This window comes from Oncorhynchus masou, chromosome 18, assembly GCF_036934945.1.
Source record: "Oncorhynchus masou masou isolate Uvic2021 chromosome 18, UVic_Omas_1.1, whole genome shotgun sequence".
NCBI classification, from domain to species: domain Eukaryota; kingdom Metazoa; phylum Chordata; class Actinopteri; order Salmoniformes; family Salmonidae; genus Oncorhynchus; species Oncorhynchus masou.
In genome coordinates, this window is record NC_088229.1 from 52,103,443 (window position 1) to 52,119,723 (window position 16,281).

A 16,281-nucleotide genomic window follows, 5' to 3' on the forward strand; every position below is an offset into this window, starting at 1 on the left:
TGTTTCCTTTATTTTGTCAGTTATCGGTTGCCTATAGTCGAGAAGTGTGCAATTTGGCCAGCATGATTGGGGCGGCAGGGTAGCATAGTGGTTAGTACATTGGGCTAGTAACCGAAAGTTAGCAAGTTCAAATCCCCGGGCTGACAAGGTCTGTCATTCTGCCCCTGAACAAGGCAACCCAGGCTGTCATTGAAAATAAGAATTTGTTCTTAACTGGCTTGTCTGGTAAAATAAATAAATAATTGCCATGTACAGTGCATTTGGAAAGTATTCTGACCCACTGACTTTTCCCACATTTTGTTACAGCCTTGTTCTAAAATGGATTAAATAAGTAATCCTCATCAATACCACAATGACAAAGTGAAAGCAGGTTTTTAGAATTTTTTTGCACATTAAAATAAAAAACAATACCTTATTTACATAAGTATTCAGTTCCCATTGATCAACCTTGAGATGTTTCTACAACTTGATTGGAGTCTACCTGTGGTAAATTCTATATATATTTTTTTTAATTTCACCACACTTCCATCCAGATGGCGAGGTCAGTACAGGTGCATCAAAGCTGGGACAGAGAGATGTTTTTCAATCTCAAGGCCGTCAGATAGTTAAACAGCCGCCACTAGCACACAGGCTGACGACCAAAAGACTTGAGATCATTAGCCACTTTAATAAATGGAAGACTAGTCACTTTAATAGTGCCACTTTTAGAATGTTTACATATCTCGCATTACTTATCTCATATGTATATTTATTTACTGTATCCTTTACTAACTATTGCATCTTAGCCTCTCTGTCACTGCTCATCCGTATATGTTATACTTATATATCCTCATCCCATTCCTTTACTAGATTGTGTGTATTAGGTTTTGTTGTGGAATTTGTTAGATATTCGGTTTGTTGTGGAATTTTTTGATATAACCTGTTAGATACTGCGGCACTGTCGGATCTAGAAGCATAAGCATTTCGCTACACTCGCAATAACATCTGCTAACCACGTGTATGTGACCAATAAAACTTGATGTGATATATTAATATGGGAAATTTTCAGCCCTTTCCTGGGTAGCTTATATAAGTCATAATATGGAAAAGAGCAAACAAAACCAGAGAAAAAATATATACATTAATCAGTTGGTGTGTGTAAGTATGTGGGTGTTGCGGAGTTGAAGTTACAACCCATAGGCTTGGCTGTCTCAACAATTCCCAGCTTTTGGGAGGGTAGACAATGAGCCTGTCATTGCGGATGTAAGCAATGTCTCCACGCACTCTGGCATCTTTCATGGCTGGAATAAGTTCTTTCCTATTCTGTCACACAGCTTCAGGATGGTCCTTGTTGGGGAAGATATACTGTACGTTCCTCTCATTCTTGGCTCTTTCCAGAACAGCTACCTTGACCTTGAACCTCAGGAACTTGACCAATATTGGCCTGGGCCTGTCACCTGGGCCAGTGGTGGGTTTTCCAGTCCCGTGGGCGAACTCCACCTCAATCTTCCTGTGGCCCATCTTCAGTTTCTCCAAGATAATTTCTCTCACTTTGTCCTCAGACTCTGTTCCGGTCTCATGTGGAGATTCTGCAATTTCGTCGACAACCATGTTGTTCCGCCTTGATTGTCCCTCGATCTGATTTACCTCTCGTTGTTATCATGGATTCACATACAGAACTTATGTCCTCTCTCAATGACTTACAGATTGCTGCATCTTGCCTGTCTCCAGTTTAAACTCATCGAACTGACCCTGGGAGAACTGACCCTGCAAACTGTTCTTTAGGTCCTGGACTTCTGGTCAGGTCGTCCATTCTTTTATTAGTTGACTCCACCAGTATTTGGACAAAACACTTGAATCTATTTTCTTGTTGTTTTAACAACTGCTTGTAGGAATATTGTTGTTTGTTTAAAAGATCCTTCAGCGTAGGTTGAGCTGTTACTCCTAGCAGTTCCAGACAGGGCAGGTCGCAGGGAAAATTGAAAACAACAAGTATCTAGACAGCCACAAGCCCGGGACAATCCGTGGTCCCAGCCACAATGTCTAACCGCGTTGCCGGCTGCGTTCAAGCCCTCAAGAAATCCCTGCTAGCTTGATAGACAGCTATGCCAAACAGCTCCTCAGACCCCACCCTTGGTCGGCAGGATCACTGGACAAATAGGAACGGTCCGAGCAACTGATGCCAACCTCCATCACGGGATCCAAACTCAAAATGTTTAGTATCCATTTCTAGTGTGTTACAATTCAATTCTAATCCATCAATGGTCACTGTAATATACAGTAAACTAGTGTTTTTCAACTCTTCTAGCTGGCATAATATGGTCTGTTATGCTTTGCAATGTTAATGACAATAGATTAGTGATCTACTAGTGGTACACATGACAAAATGTTTACCATCCATTTAATTGTGTTAACTGTGTTATCACTCAAATATAAATTGTAATAGGACAGAACAAGTATTATTCAAATGGTGTAGCTGGCAAATACAGACATGTTATGCTTTGCAATTGTATTAAGAATGTATTAGTGATCTACTATTGGCAGATGTGAAAAAAACATTACCATCCATTTCTGCTGTGTTAAAATTGAATTCTAATCATTAAATAGTTTACTATAATATACAGTAAACTAGTTCTTCCAATCTTGTAGCTGGCAAAATATGTTTTTTTTATACTTTGAAATGATGAATGATATACTGGTGGCACACGTGAAAAAATGTTTACCATCCATTTTTACTGTGTTCAAATTAAATTTTAACCCCCCCCCCCAAAAAAATCACTATAAAATACAGTAAACTATTTTTTTTCCAACGTTGTAGCTGGCATATAATGGGCATTTTATACATTTCAATTTTAATGACAATGGGTTAGTGGTCTACTAGTAGCACATGTTTACCATCCCTTTTTATTGTGATAAAATGTAACTACAAATCCCTCAAAGCTCACTATATTAGGACAAAACAAGTATATTTCCAATGTTGTAGCTGGCATAATATGGGCATGTTATACTTTGCAATGTTAACTCCAATACTGTATCAACCATTGTGTTACACGGCTTTTGTAGCTGGTTATGAATGTCTCAAATAACACAGGTTAATATCGGTCATTATCTGAATTTCCTGACTTTGAGACAATTCCATTTCTATTTGAATTTGTTATGAACAAGGTAATGGTATGTTTTTCTTATGTAGTCATTTACTTTTTATTTTTCAGTCAGTCTCGAGGCATGATCATGAACAGCATCTTAAAATCCATCTTTGAAACTTTGAAAATATATTTTATGAAACAGCATATTTCATAAATTAATGAACACAAGATTTCTTCAGAACAGGTCAACTTTTAAGTCAATTTTTACAGCTTTTACATTGCCGTTGGCTTTTCGATGGGCCATGGCTTATAAAATGGAATTTGGTATGCATTTACACACACACACACACACACACACACATTTATTTACAGTATTTATTCTGTTCCTCCTTTTGTGCAGTGATGTCCTCTGGCTGATAACACTGACTGACTACACTCAGGTGAAACATTTTGGTCATAAAGTCTATCTTGTTCAATATCTTTTTTTCCAAAGCCCCCTGAGCCTAGGTGGAAAATCTGTGGATGTGACCTTGAACAAGGCATTTAACTCTAATTGCTCTGGATAAGAATGACTAAAATCTCAAATGTTATTAGTGATACCAGGACCTAGACAATTACGTGGTGCCAACAGAAGGCTGGAGGTAGCCCAAGTTTTTTGTTTTATAACAACACAAGAGCAATTGGGTTGTCAAGCAGGTTCACATATTCTGGATCTGGCATTCGAGGCTGAAGATGAGGCAGTCTATAGCTGCACTTGTCATAACTGGGTCACTGGCATACACCTAGTGCCACAATTGCATGAGCAGCCTGTAAAAAAACCTAACTCCATTCAAAGCAGGAGAAACCTTCAAAGCTGTAGCCCATCACTACTGTCATTTCCACAATTTCCATCAAACTGACCAGACATTTATCATTTGAAATCCACATACAACAATGTGTCAATCATGTACATTTATCTAAAATATAATATCGATATACATCTATATTGGGGCGGCAGGGTAGCCTAGTGGTTAGAGCGTTGGACTAGTAACCGGAAGGTTGCGAGTTCAAACCCCAGAGCTGACAAGGTACAAATCTGTCGTCCTGCCCCTGAACAGGCAGTTAACCCAGGCCGTCATTGAAAATAAGAATTTGTTCTTAACTGACTTGCCTGGTTAAATAAAGGTATAGATATTATAATTCTCAACACCTGCATGCTAAAACAAGGGCCGGAATGATACCAATATTGAGATACTCGGTAGAGAAGGGAAGTGTTATTTCCTTCATGACATCTTTTAATTGTATGTGAGGGGACCTCTAATGAGGAATGCTGTGTTGCAATCAGCAACACAGCATATTGATATATTGATATTTCAACAACTAACGCCAATTCTGCCAAGTTTTTAAAGCAGACATTTACCATCAAATCACAAATCGTGTTATATGTAAATCCCAGAGAGAAAGAGAGAGTGTTAAAGACTGGAGTGGGAGAATATAGGTCACTTGGACTGTACGTGGACATGCATAAATCCACTGACAATAGCCGGCTGGGTTCACTGAAGACAGCAATGCTGCTCGTGGTTTGCGTTCTCTTGTGTAGCGATCGATTGCTACTGCCTGAGTCGTCTGATGTAAAGATGGATGCCTTCCGATATAGGTAAATAAATAAAAAACATTTATGGACTGGCATGTATCTAACTGTTGTGATCGTCAAAGCTAAAGGGAGCTACACCGTGAAGTGATATTTTTCTTGTGACACAATGTATCGAGTTTTTAAAACGAAAAGCAGCAGTGCACTAAGCAACCCATAGCGTGCTTCGCAGTAATCTGTTTCTTGAAGTAACATTCAATGTCTTACAATTACTTCCGATTGCACCATATGTTAGGTTGATGATACATTTATTTACAGTATTTTTTGTTATTTTCTGTAAGTGATCACAAAATGTCCCCCGTCTCTTTCTGCTCATCTGAAATCGACACGAATACAATGGTGTCTATCTGCGTTATTTTCAATTGTGTATACTGGACAATGTTATGCCTCATAGTAGGGGCCGAGGACTTCTGTGTGATTTTTAAAAAAGAATATAAGGAAAACATTTATTCAATGCTGTTCTGTGAACGATATATAAAGCAAAGCATGACACGTAACATGTCGTTATCTGATTTGTACGACAAACAACGAATAATCCAATTATTTTTTTGTCATAAATGACAGGTTATAAACGTGAATAGCCTAGATTCCACTTTTTTAATATAATTCATTGTGCATTTAGTTGTCACCCGTTGTTACAATGTTTCATTGCTTGTTGTTGCTCCTGCTCCCCACACTCCTTACCATGACTCATTGAAATATATTTTACATTGTAAATGCTATGTATGAAGATTAAATTATGTGTTATGATATGTGTCTTCTCACCTGTCTGGTCTAGCCCCGTCTTGGCCAATGCATGCTGCTTTACAGCATGAACACAGAAGTGTGGGCTCTTCTAATTCTGGCAAATGAAAATGGATGAGATTTCGATGTCCAGCCTGGACAACAGCAAGCTGGAGGTAAATATAGTAGTAGGTTTGGTTTAGTCCTGTGTGGACTATACATAAGGGTATTGTTTTTCACCCACACTTTTTTTCATTTTAGTCTTAGACAAAGGCTTAAACATTTGGACTGTGTGTCATTTGGACTGCAGCTATGGCTGATGCGTAACCAGGCCGGCGCAATTCAGCTTGACTGTTTGGCCCTAGTGTGAATCAGTTCTGTAGCCAACTCTTCTAACAGTATCATTCCAATGAAAGGCTATATCCTGGTTCTATATAATAATGCTGGGGTGGTTGGCAGGGTGTAGCTCAGGACATCCTTTCTGACCTGGTGGAGGATGCTTGTCTGGGCCTGTGCTTTGAGGTCCACCGGGCCGTCAAGCAGGGCTACTTTTTCCTGGAAGACACGGACCAAGAAACCATGCGGGACTTTGGTATGTATTTCTACTTTCTACTCACCTATGTTTTTAAATTATTGTTTAACAATGGTTAAGATACAGACGATATCATTCCACAAGTTTTAATTTGCTAACTACACCACCATACAACGATTGCAATATATAATATACACCTTTTACTATGTAAAGTGCTTTGAACTACAATTTTTTTTTCTCTTTATTTTTTTTTGCATGAGTAGAAATTGTGGACCAGCCAGGAGTGGATGTGTTCGGGCAGGTGTACAACCAGTGGAAGAACAAGGAGTGTGTCTGTCCCAACTGCAGCCGGAGCATCGCTGCGTCACGCTTTGCCCCGCACTTGGAGAAATGCCTGGGCATGGGGCGCAACAGCAGCCGCATCGCCAACCGCAGGTTAGCCCCCCCCTAACTCTAACCCTAACCAATTATTGAATGCCATGTCATCTACATTGCAGTTGGGCAATACATGTACAGTTGAAGTCGGAAGTCTACATACACTTAGGTTGGAGTCATCAAAACTCGTTTTTCAACCACTCCACAAATTTCTTGTTAACAAACAATAGTTTTGGCAAGTCGGTTAGGACATCTACTTTGTGCATGACACAAGTTATTTTTCTAACAATTGTTAGACAGATTATTTCACTTATAATTCACTGTATTACAATTGCAGTGGGTCAGAAGTTTACATGCACTAAGTTGACTGTACCTTTAAACAGCTTGGAAAATTCCAGAAAATGATGTCATGGCTTTAGAAGCTTCTGATAGGCTAATTGACATAATTTGAGTCAATTGGAGGTGTACCTTTGGATGTATTTCAAGGCCTACCTTCAAACTCGGTGCCTCTTTGCTTGACATCATGGGAAAATCAGAAGAAATCAGCCAAGACTTCAGAAAAAAGTGGAGACTTCCACAAGTCTGGTTCATCCTTGGGAACAATTTCCAAATACCTGAAGGTACCACGCTTACTATTGTTTGTACAGGTGAACAAGTATAAACACCATGTGACCACGCAGCTGTCATACCGCTCAGGAAGGAGACATGTTCTGTCTCCTAGAGATGAACATACTTTGGTGTGAAAAGTGCAAGTCAATCCCAGAACAACAAGGACCTTGTGAAGATGCTAGAGGAAACCGGTACAAAAGTATCTATATCTACAGTCAAACGAGTCCTATATCGACATAACCTGAAAGGCCGCTCTGTAAAGAAGAAGCCACTGCTCCAAAACCACCATAATAAGCCAGACTACAGTTTGCAACTGCACATGGGGACACAGCTCGTATTTTTTGGAGAAATGTCCTCTGGCCTGATGTAACAAAAATAGAACTGTTTGGCCATAAGGACTATCGTTATGTTTGGAGGAAAAAGGGGGAGGCCTGTAAGCTGAAGAACACCATCAACACCAGACAATGCTACCAAATATTAATTGAGTGTATGTAAACTTCTGACCCACTTGGAAGGTGATGAAAGAAGTTGAATTAAAATGAAAGAAAGCTGAAATAAATCACTCTCAACTATTGTTCTACTATTTCACATTCTTAAAATAAAGTGCTGATCCTAACTGACCTAAGACAGGGAATTTTACGAGGATTAAATGTCAGGAATTGTTTAAATGTATTTGGCTAAGGTGTATGTGAACTTACAACTTCAACTGTATGTCATATTGATGCGGTTACTGACATCTTTGAAGGGGTGGCTAAACTCACTAAATTCGCCTCCCTTTTCCAAATCCTTGTTATGAAATGCTAGAAGCCATGACTGAAGCAACGAGGGTTTGAATGGGGAGTGTTATGTTCGCTAATAGCCTGGCGTTGTGTGTTCCTCTTTACTGATCCTAAACAGCAACCATACTTTACGAGATGAATGGCTTAGCAACCACTTGACGCAGCACGACAACGTGAACGTGATTGGTCAAGAATCCTAAACCCTGAGCATTTCCTCCTTTTCTAGAATACCTATGATACTTGTGTTTATGATGCTAATGTTATCTCACGAATGTGAGGATGTTTGAGTTGGGGGGGAGGGAAAACAAGCCCTTTATAAAGACCAAGTCTCGTTCTTTCAATATAACATTGGCAACTATGTATTGTTTCATGTAAACAAGACTGAGGCGCTGTGTGCTAATGAGTATTTCTGTTGTCTGTAAAGAAATGGGCAGGCTGTTGGTTGATTCTGCTGCACTCAGCTCAGCTGCTTCTCCGTGCAGCGTTTACCATCCCCTTTTAGTGGGCAAGACTGGGCATGATTAAAATAACAAATATCCAAGGATTTAGGAATTTATGTCATAGTTTTGGAAGATATTGACTTAATGACCAAAATTATCCTATTTGCGATTTGTATTACATTTTGGCACTAGAATAAATGTTTCTGACTAATGTCGATGCCTCAGGCCGTTTTCAACCAGACAAGTATTTTTGTTTTGGTTCAGCTAACCTTTAAACACAGCTACCCTAATACCAGTTGACATTGCAGTGCAGACAGCAATGGAATGCCGTTAAGACTGGAGTTGTCGGCTTGGGTATTCGAGGCAGCAAGGTGAAACATCTGATGTGCCGTTGAATAAGGCACTAAACCCTCATTTGCTTCAGGGACGCTGTACTATTATGGCCGACCCTGTAAAATAGATGCAGTGAAATGTGTTATCTGGTGTATGTGACAATAAAACATTTTCTCATAACACAACAGGGTAGTTATTTTCAAATCAAATGTAGTTTGCACACTTTTCATTCAACTGTAGCCTTACTTTCTCTAGCAATCCTGAAGGAAGGATTCTTTCAAGTACTTTGCTTTAGCCTGCCCGGAGTAACAGACGGGCGGGGTTTGCGGTTTTTGAGACTATTCTATTGGTCCATTAAACCACACAAGCTCAGTTAAGCACAGATTAAATATTGGAAATTATTTCAAATAGTATTTTGAACTCAGGTCTGGCCATAAATCAATGGATGATGTCACTGACTGTCCTTTCTTCCCCACACAGAATAGTCACCGGCAACAACACTAACAATAAATCAGAGAGCGACCAGGAGGATAATGATGACGTCAATGATAACGACTGGTCCTACGGGGCGGAAAAGAAAGGTAAAGGACTGGCTTTTCATGGTGATCTGGGTCCTGTTTAGTAGGCAGAAAACGAGCCCAAACGTTGTGAAACAGAAAGGTACCACATGACCTTATCCAATAAGAACAGAGGTTAAATCAAATCCCATTTTTATTTGTCATGTGCTGAATACAATCAAATGCTTACTTACAAGCCCTTAACCAACTATGCAATTTTAAGAAAAAATAAGTGTGAAGAAAGTATTTACTAAATAAACTGAAGTAAACAAAAAATACATTAAAATTATAATGAAAAAAATAAGAAAATATTCCAAATAAATAAAGAGACAATAAAATAACAGTAACAAGGCTATATACAGGGGGTACCGGCTGGGTAGGTTACTTTCTAAATGTAATCCGTTAGTTACTAGTTACCTGTTCAAAATTGTAATCAGTAACATAACTTTTGGATTACCCAAACTCAGTAACGTAATCTGATTACATTCCATTGCTATTAGATTACTTTCCCCTTAAGAGGCATTAGAAGACAAAAATGTATGTTAGCAATTGAACTATTGTAGGATAAATCAATGTTGAAGTTTACATAGCTGGCCATATATGGATGTAAAATGTTACTTTATTGGTTGGTTATGTAGGCTTCTTCTAACCCATCGCTTTCTACTACATATAATAATACGATTCAATTATATCTTTACATTAAAAACCAAAGTCTATCAGAATTCCAGTCATTCCAATAAATGTTTTTCCCTTTGATCTTCAAGAATAGGATTTGAAAGTATAGATTAGCCAAATTGTTTTACCTGAGCATAACTCCAAAAACTAAGGACTTATTAGCCAGCCCTACTTTGTTTCTGATTTTCTTGTCATGGAGGATTGATTGGTCTCATTGATTAGAGTTGAAAAATAAATGCTGCGCTCATGGAATGGCATTCTTTGAGTGCTGCTGAAAAGTGCTATTTACATGTGAAAAAGGAATGCCATATGCTGCATTTTCTATAGGCCGATTGTTTACCTTTTTGTTGGTGACACTTTGATATCTTGATAATCTGTAACTGTTTAAACGGTAAATCCACAGATGAAACAATAACAAAAATGCTTCCCCACCTCGGTTTTGGTAAAAAGCTGAGGGATGGGCTTGGAGAAATGTAACCACACCCAGATTAATAGACAGAGCTATGGGTGTATGGACTGACCATCCATGTTATCAAAATTATTGTTTTAACCATGTTGTGAGGCTGTACGGTGTTTGTTTACATTCACAATGTTTACAAACATTGGAGAAAAACAAGCTTATATTTTGGGTTCTCGTTGAAGTGTGACAATTGAACTAAGCTCGAGGCATTTATATAAGTTATATTCTTCAAGAATCAATGGATATATATATATATAATTTATACATCTAAAAATTGATGTGGCAGATTGCCACTTTAAGTCTATCAAAAGTGTGCATGTGTCCATTAGACCTATGGAGAATAAAACATTTTTAGCAATAAAAGCCCCACTTTTAGTCCATAGGCTGGGATGCGCACTATGCAGTTGTTGCAAGAGCATTTTTCACTGGCTGTGTGATTCACATCAATGCGCTATGTAGATGTCAATAATAAGTGATATCCGTATCACTGTAGACGACACCACTGCTGTCATCCTTACCTCCAAGCGTTTATTCAAGTTGGATAATCTTTCGATGCCGACAGCAGTCGCACCATTGGAAGACATAGTTTGGAATGTAGCCTACAAAAGCCTATTCATGCTCTTGTCCCGAGATCCATCAAACACATTTGGTGTGTCATCATAGTGGTCTCTGACTTGTGGTCAGACTCGCTCACGTGGAACAAATTTAAACTTGCACCTTTTTTCAATGTCATTGAGAAAACAGAAGTGTCAAGGGTTTCTTTTCACAAACATGCTTTCTGAATTTAAAAGTAGTCCTCAACGTAATCATCTAGTTTTTCAAAAGTAGCTGTAATCTGATTACAATATTTGTTCTGGTATAGTAACAGATTACAGTTAGGTTTTTTTGTAATCTGTTACTCCCCAACCCTGGCTACCGGTACAGAGTCGATGTGCGGGGACACAGGTAGCCATTTGATTAGCTGTTCAGGACGCTTATGGCTTGGGGGTAGAAGCTGTTAAGAAGCCTTTTGGACCTGGACTTGGCTCTACGGTACCGCTTGCCGTGCGGTAGCAGAGAGAACAGTCTATGACTAGGGTGGCTGGAGTCTTTGGGAATTTTTAGGGCCTTCTGACACCACCTGGCATAGAGGTCCTGGATGGCAGGAAGCTTTGCCCCAGTGATTTACTGGGCCGTACGCACTACCCTCTAGTGCCAGTTGCCATACCAGGCAGTGATTCAACCAGTCAGGATGCTCTTGATGGTGCAGCTGTATAACTTTTTGAGGATCTGAGGACCCATGCCAAATCTTTTCAGTCTCCTGAGTGGGAATAGGTTTTGTTGTGCCCTCTGCCCTCAGTGTGTTTGGACCATGACAGTTGGTTAGTGATGTGGACACCAAGGAACTTGAAGCTCCCAACCTGTTCCATTACAGCCCCGTCAATAAGAATGGGGGAATGCTCGGCTCTCCTTTTCCTGTAGTCCATGATAATCTCCTTTTGTTTTGTATCACATTGAGGGAGAGGTTGATATTAGAGGTCGACCGATTATGATTTTTTCAATGCCGATACCGATTATTGGGGGACCAAAAAAAGCCGATAGTGATTAATCAGACGATTTAAAAAAATATATATATATATGTGTGTGTGTGTGTGTTTGTGTGATAATGACAATTACAAAAATACTGAATGAACAAAGAACACTTATTTTAACTAAATATAGTACATAAATAAAATCAATTTAGTCTCAAATAAATAATGAAACTGTTCAATTTGGTTTAAATAATGCAAAAATACAGTGTTCTGTATTTTATCGAACGGGTGGCATCCCTAAGTCTAAATATTGCTGTTACATTGCACAACCTTCAATGTTACGTCATAATTATGTAAAATTCAGGCAAATGAATTACGGTCTTTGTTAGGAAGAAATGGTCTTCACACAGCAACGAGCCAGGTGGCCCAAACTGCTGCATATACCCTGACTCTGCTTGCACAGAATGCAAGAGAAGTGACAATTTCTCTAGTTAATATTGCCTGCTAACATACATTTATTTTAACTAAATATGCAGGTTTTAATTGATTTTAAGAAAGGCATTGATGTTTATGGCTGGGTACTTTTGTGCAACGATTGCGCTTTTGTTAAATCATCACCCGTTTGACCAAATTGAAGTAGGCTGTGATTCGATGATAAATTAACAGTCACCGCATTCATTATATGCAACACATGACAAGCTAGTTAACCTTGTAAAATCATCAACCATGTGTAGTTCACTAGTGATTATGTTAAGATTGATTGTTTTTTTATAAGATAAGCTTAATGCTAGATAGCAACTTATCTTGGCTCCTTGCAGCCACAGGTCCTTTTGACGCTGCACTCGTGTAACAGGTGGTCAGCCTGCAACACAGTCTCCTCGTGGATTGCAATGTAATCGTCATCTAAAAAGGCAGATTCTTCTGAAAACTTGAAGTCGGCCCTAATTAATCGGCCATGCCGAGAAATCGGTCGCCCTCTTGTTGTTATGCTGGAACCACACGGCCAGGTCTCTGACCTCCTCCCTATAGGCTGTCTCATCGTTGTCGGTGAAGTTAATGATGGTGTTGGAGTCGTGCTTGGCCATGCAGTCATGGGTGAACAGGGAGTAAAGGAGGGGACTGAGCATGTACCCCTGTGGGGCCCCCGTGTTGAGGATCAGCGTGGCATATGTGTTAATAACTACCCTTACCACCTGGGGATTTAGCTCGTCTGGTAGGCTCGTATCACTGGGCAGCTCACGGCTGTGCTTCCCTTTTGTAGTCCGTAATAGTTTGCAATCCCTGCCACTTCCGACGAGCATCGGAGCCAGTGTAGTAGGATTCAATGTTAGTCCTGTATTGATGCTTTGCCTGTTTGGTGGTTCATAGTTGGGCATCTGCGTCATCTGACAACTTCCGTATTGAGCGAGTCACTGGTACTTCCTTCTTTAGTTTTTGCTTGCTTGTTGTTTTCCATTGCAAAATGTTTTCCTACAGTGTGCCCTACGAAACACAACCCTGGTGACTGACAGTTACATTTTATATATCTACTCACAAGAGTAGACAAATGGAAATTAGAATCCTATAATGGTGAATACCAATAGTCAATCTCTACATTAATTTGAACTGAAACAGAGTTGACTTCAACTGTGCACATGCATCCAAAATGTAGTTGTATATGTTTGATCTTCACTTGATATCTAGTAGTAAAACAAATATGCTTTGAAGTGTTAACAATGTGCTTGGTTCTCTTGTGTATTTGTACATTATGATATCTTGTAAATCATTGAAATTATGTCCACATGTCTTATAAAATGCTCTCGTTTTTGCAGCGAAGAAGAGAAAATCAGATAAGGTATTTGCACTTTCTTTGAAACAACAATTAAATATTTTCTGTAATAACATAGTTTTGCCACTAGTTGATCATTCTGCTTTTCTTGATGCTTTATCTGAATAGAATCCAGTGCCACAGCTGAATTTCAAGTGAGAAATCGAAGGGAGAATGTTGATTGGCACTTGGGGTTTGTGTAGTTGTAACCAATCTAATAAAATTACTAGAAAGCACGGCCAAAACAAACCATAAAAATAAAGTTATCTTAATATGTTTTTAAAGTTTCCAACCGTATGCAGCATGATCCTGAAAGGCGACGAGACCAAATTTCGATTTCTTCAATTTTAATATTTGTTGTGATTGTCAAGCTTTCTGTTAAACAGAACATATTGTTTTTATTGAATAAGACAATTAAAATACACATTTCTTATAGTTTTGTGCAAACTATTTTGTTTTATATGTACATATATATATCTTTTTTTCCTTTTTTATTGTAGAATCCAAACTCACCCAGGAGATCCAAATCATTTAAACATAAGAGTGGTAAGTTATCACCGTTCGTCTGTAACTACAAAATGCATGGTAATTGTGACAAATGGAGCGATTGCTTTAGGCCTCATTCTTTGGATAGGCCTAATACACACTCTGGCATTAATTCGATAGTATGACAGTGTTATGACAAAGTATTTACTGTACGTAAGTTGTCCCTGAGACGCTCTACCCTAGTTCTAGGTCATTGAGACAGAGATTAAGTAAGGTGTGGACTGTGGCTCATATGAAATATAAGCTATCCTACAGATAATGGTGGAGTATTGTTTTGCAGTTGCGCTGTGAATCTAAGAAGATATTGCTATTTTATATTAAGGTGGTTCCAGAGATCATTTGACAAGTGTAACTAAAATAAAAACCTCCTGGACCATCCCCATAATCAGATTTTCGACAGCCACAGTATAATTTCCTTGGAGTGGAGAATGGAGGTGACTTTGATAAATAGAGTCAGTCTGTCTCCACAGGTATGATGGGCGCCAGACGGCGTATGGACAACCAGGAGAGCCCACGCATGCTGATGAAAGACGAGGCCTTCCCTCAGTGACAGACACACAGGAAGACCATTCAGAGTCCACCCTGGCTCCTTTTGTTTTTCAATGGACCATGACAGATGTGTAGTAGACTATTGCTAAATGGGTCGTGTTCATTAAGCACCACACTGAACAAAACTGACTGATACATGGAGGTAGTGACTGAACTTCTCCAATAAGAAATGCTTGTTTGTTTCTCCATTGTGAAATGTTTTAAAATGTTTTGTTACTGTGTGCCCTAATGAACACAACACTGCTGAAGCAGTCCAGAGACCCCCTGCACTATGTCTCTTCCTTTTTTCCCCTCCACCGAATCGTTGCACCAATAATCATTATTTTATATCATACATTATTTTATCAATAGGTAGCTCTTGGCTGGCCTCTTTACGAAATATTGTGTTAAAATCTGTCAATGCACAGATAAGGAGTGAGGTCGTACAGTGGCTAGGTAGAGGCAGTCGAGGTCAGAGCAATGGATACTAAGGACAATTTGATTATGCACTGACTTTTTGATGATATTATCAGTCAAGAAGTCTTTTCAACTATCATTTTTTTGACAAGAACATAATTATGGACAAATGGACAGTTAAAATCAGAAGTCGCACAACTTACAGGCAATAATAATTAGTGGTTTGTCATTTTATTACTCCATATTCACAGTGTCAACATCATGATTCTCCTACTGATGAGTATGCTGAAAGGACTCCCGTCACTTGTCATATACCTGTGGAAATAGGTTTTGAAATAAACTGCGAACTCCTTGCAGTAGAACATGGGTTAATCTTTTCATTGTTTCATTGTAGATGAGTAGTTAGTTAGGCTTGTTTTCTAGCATTCAAAACATTCTTTATTATTTGTTTACATTGTAAAGGGTTATATGTGTCCTCAGTGTTGTGATAGTGTAAATATTTAAATAGTTGAAATGCTGCTATCATGGCTTTGTATTTGTTCATCTGTCAAGTAATAAACGATTGTCATCTGTCGATGTGTGATATTTGAACTGTGAGTATAGGAATTAAAATTATGTTTGGCTTGACGTGGGCTGATGCATACATCTGGGGAGGGGGGTTGCAACAAAGCCAAGATTTAGTAAACACTTTTCTGTTGAATGAACCTGAACAGCCTTCCCAGCCTGTAGTGCACTCAGTTGTGAGCAGGGGAGGCTGTTGATTGCCTGTTGTGGAAATTCAACATTTTGCTGTTTTTTGGTGTGTGCCCAAAGTGATGTAGCTAGTAGGGCTTTTAGCTTGCTATGTGTTTTTGAAAATGTCTTGATTTTAAAGCCTACACACTCAGAATTTGTATTTGGCATGGGGGTTGACAGGGAAGCCTTCAGTCTGAGTAAAGTATCTTTGCTACAGTCGGAACAGTGACAAATAAAACCCATTCTTGTAGAAAGGAAGCTTTCCAAAGGTTCAGCTGTAGAGATAGGACTCATCTTTGTATCTGTGCCATTATAGCATCTGTGCCATTGAGGCTATCTCCATTTTGAAGTAGTCCATTTTATTATTCACGATTGACTGATCCCTTCTGATGACTGGGTTGGACATGACTCCAACAGGGTCACCAGGAGGGATCAGCCAATGAAGTTGGAAGTCTCACCCAGTTGACTAAATTAAAATAGTGGAAGCCCTCAATGGCGCTGCCCATGCGAACATGGCCTTTTGACCACTAGAGGCCTCTGTCATTCTCTATAGTTTCAG

At 39.1% G+C, this 16,281-nt stretch overlaps 1 protein-coding gene across 1 annotated transcript; it reads left to right on the forward strand.

Moving 5' to 3' along the window:
* The first annotated feature begins 4,581 nt into the window (after positions 1-4,581).
* On the forward strand, positions 4,582-15,561 carry LOC135504785 (ataxin-7-like protein 3). The gene is made up of 8 exons (XM_064923644.1): positions 4,582-4,701; positions 5,474-5,594; positions 5,878-6,010; positions 6,214-6,385; positions 8,967-9,067; positions 13,501-13,523; positions 13,997-14,042; positions 14,513-15,561. Exons 2-8 carry the CDS (start codon positions 5,544-5,546, stop codon positions 14,590-14,592), a joined length of 606 nt encoding a protein of 201 aa, XP_064779716.1. The 5' UTR covers positions 4,582-4,701; positions 5,474-5,543; the 3' UTR covers positions 14,593-15,561.
* Positions 15,562-16,281: the final 720 nt, after the last annotated feature.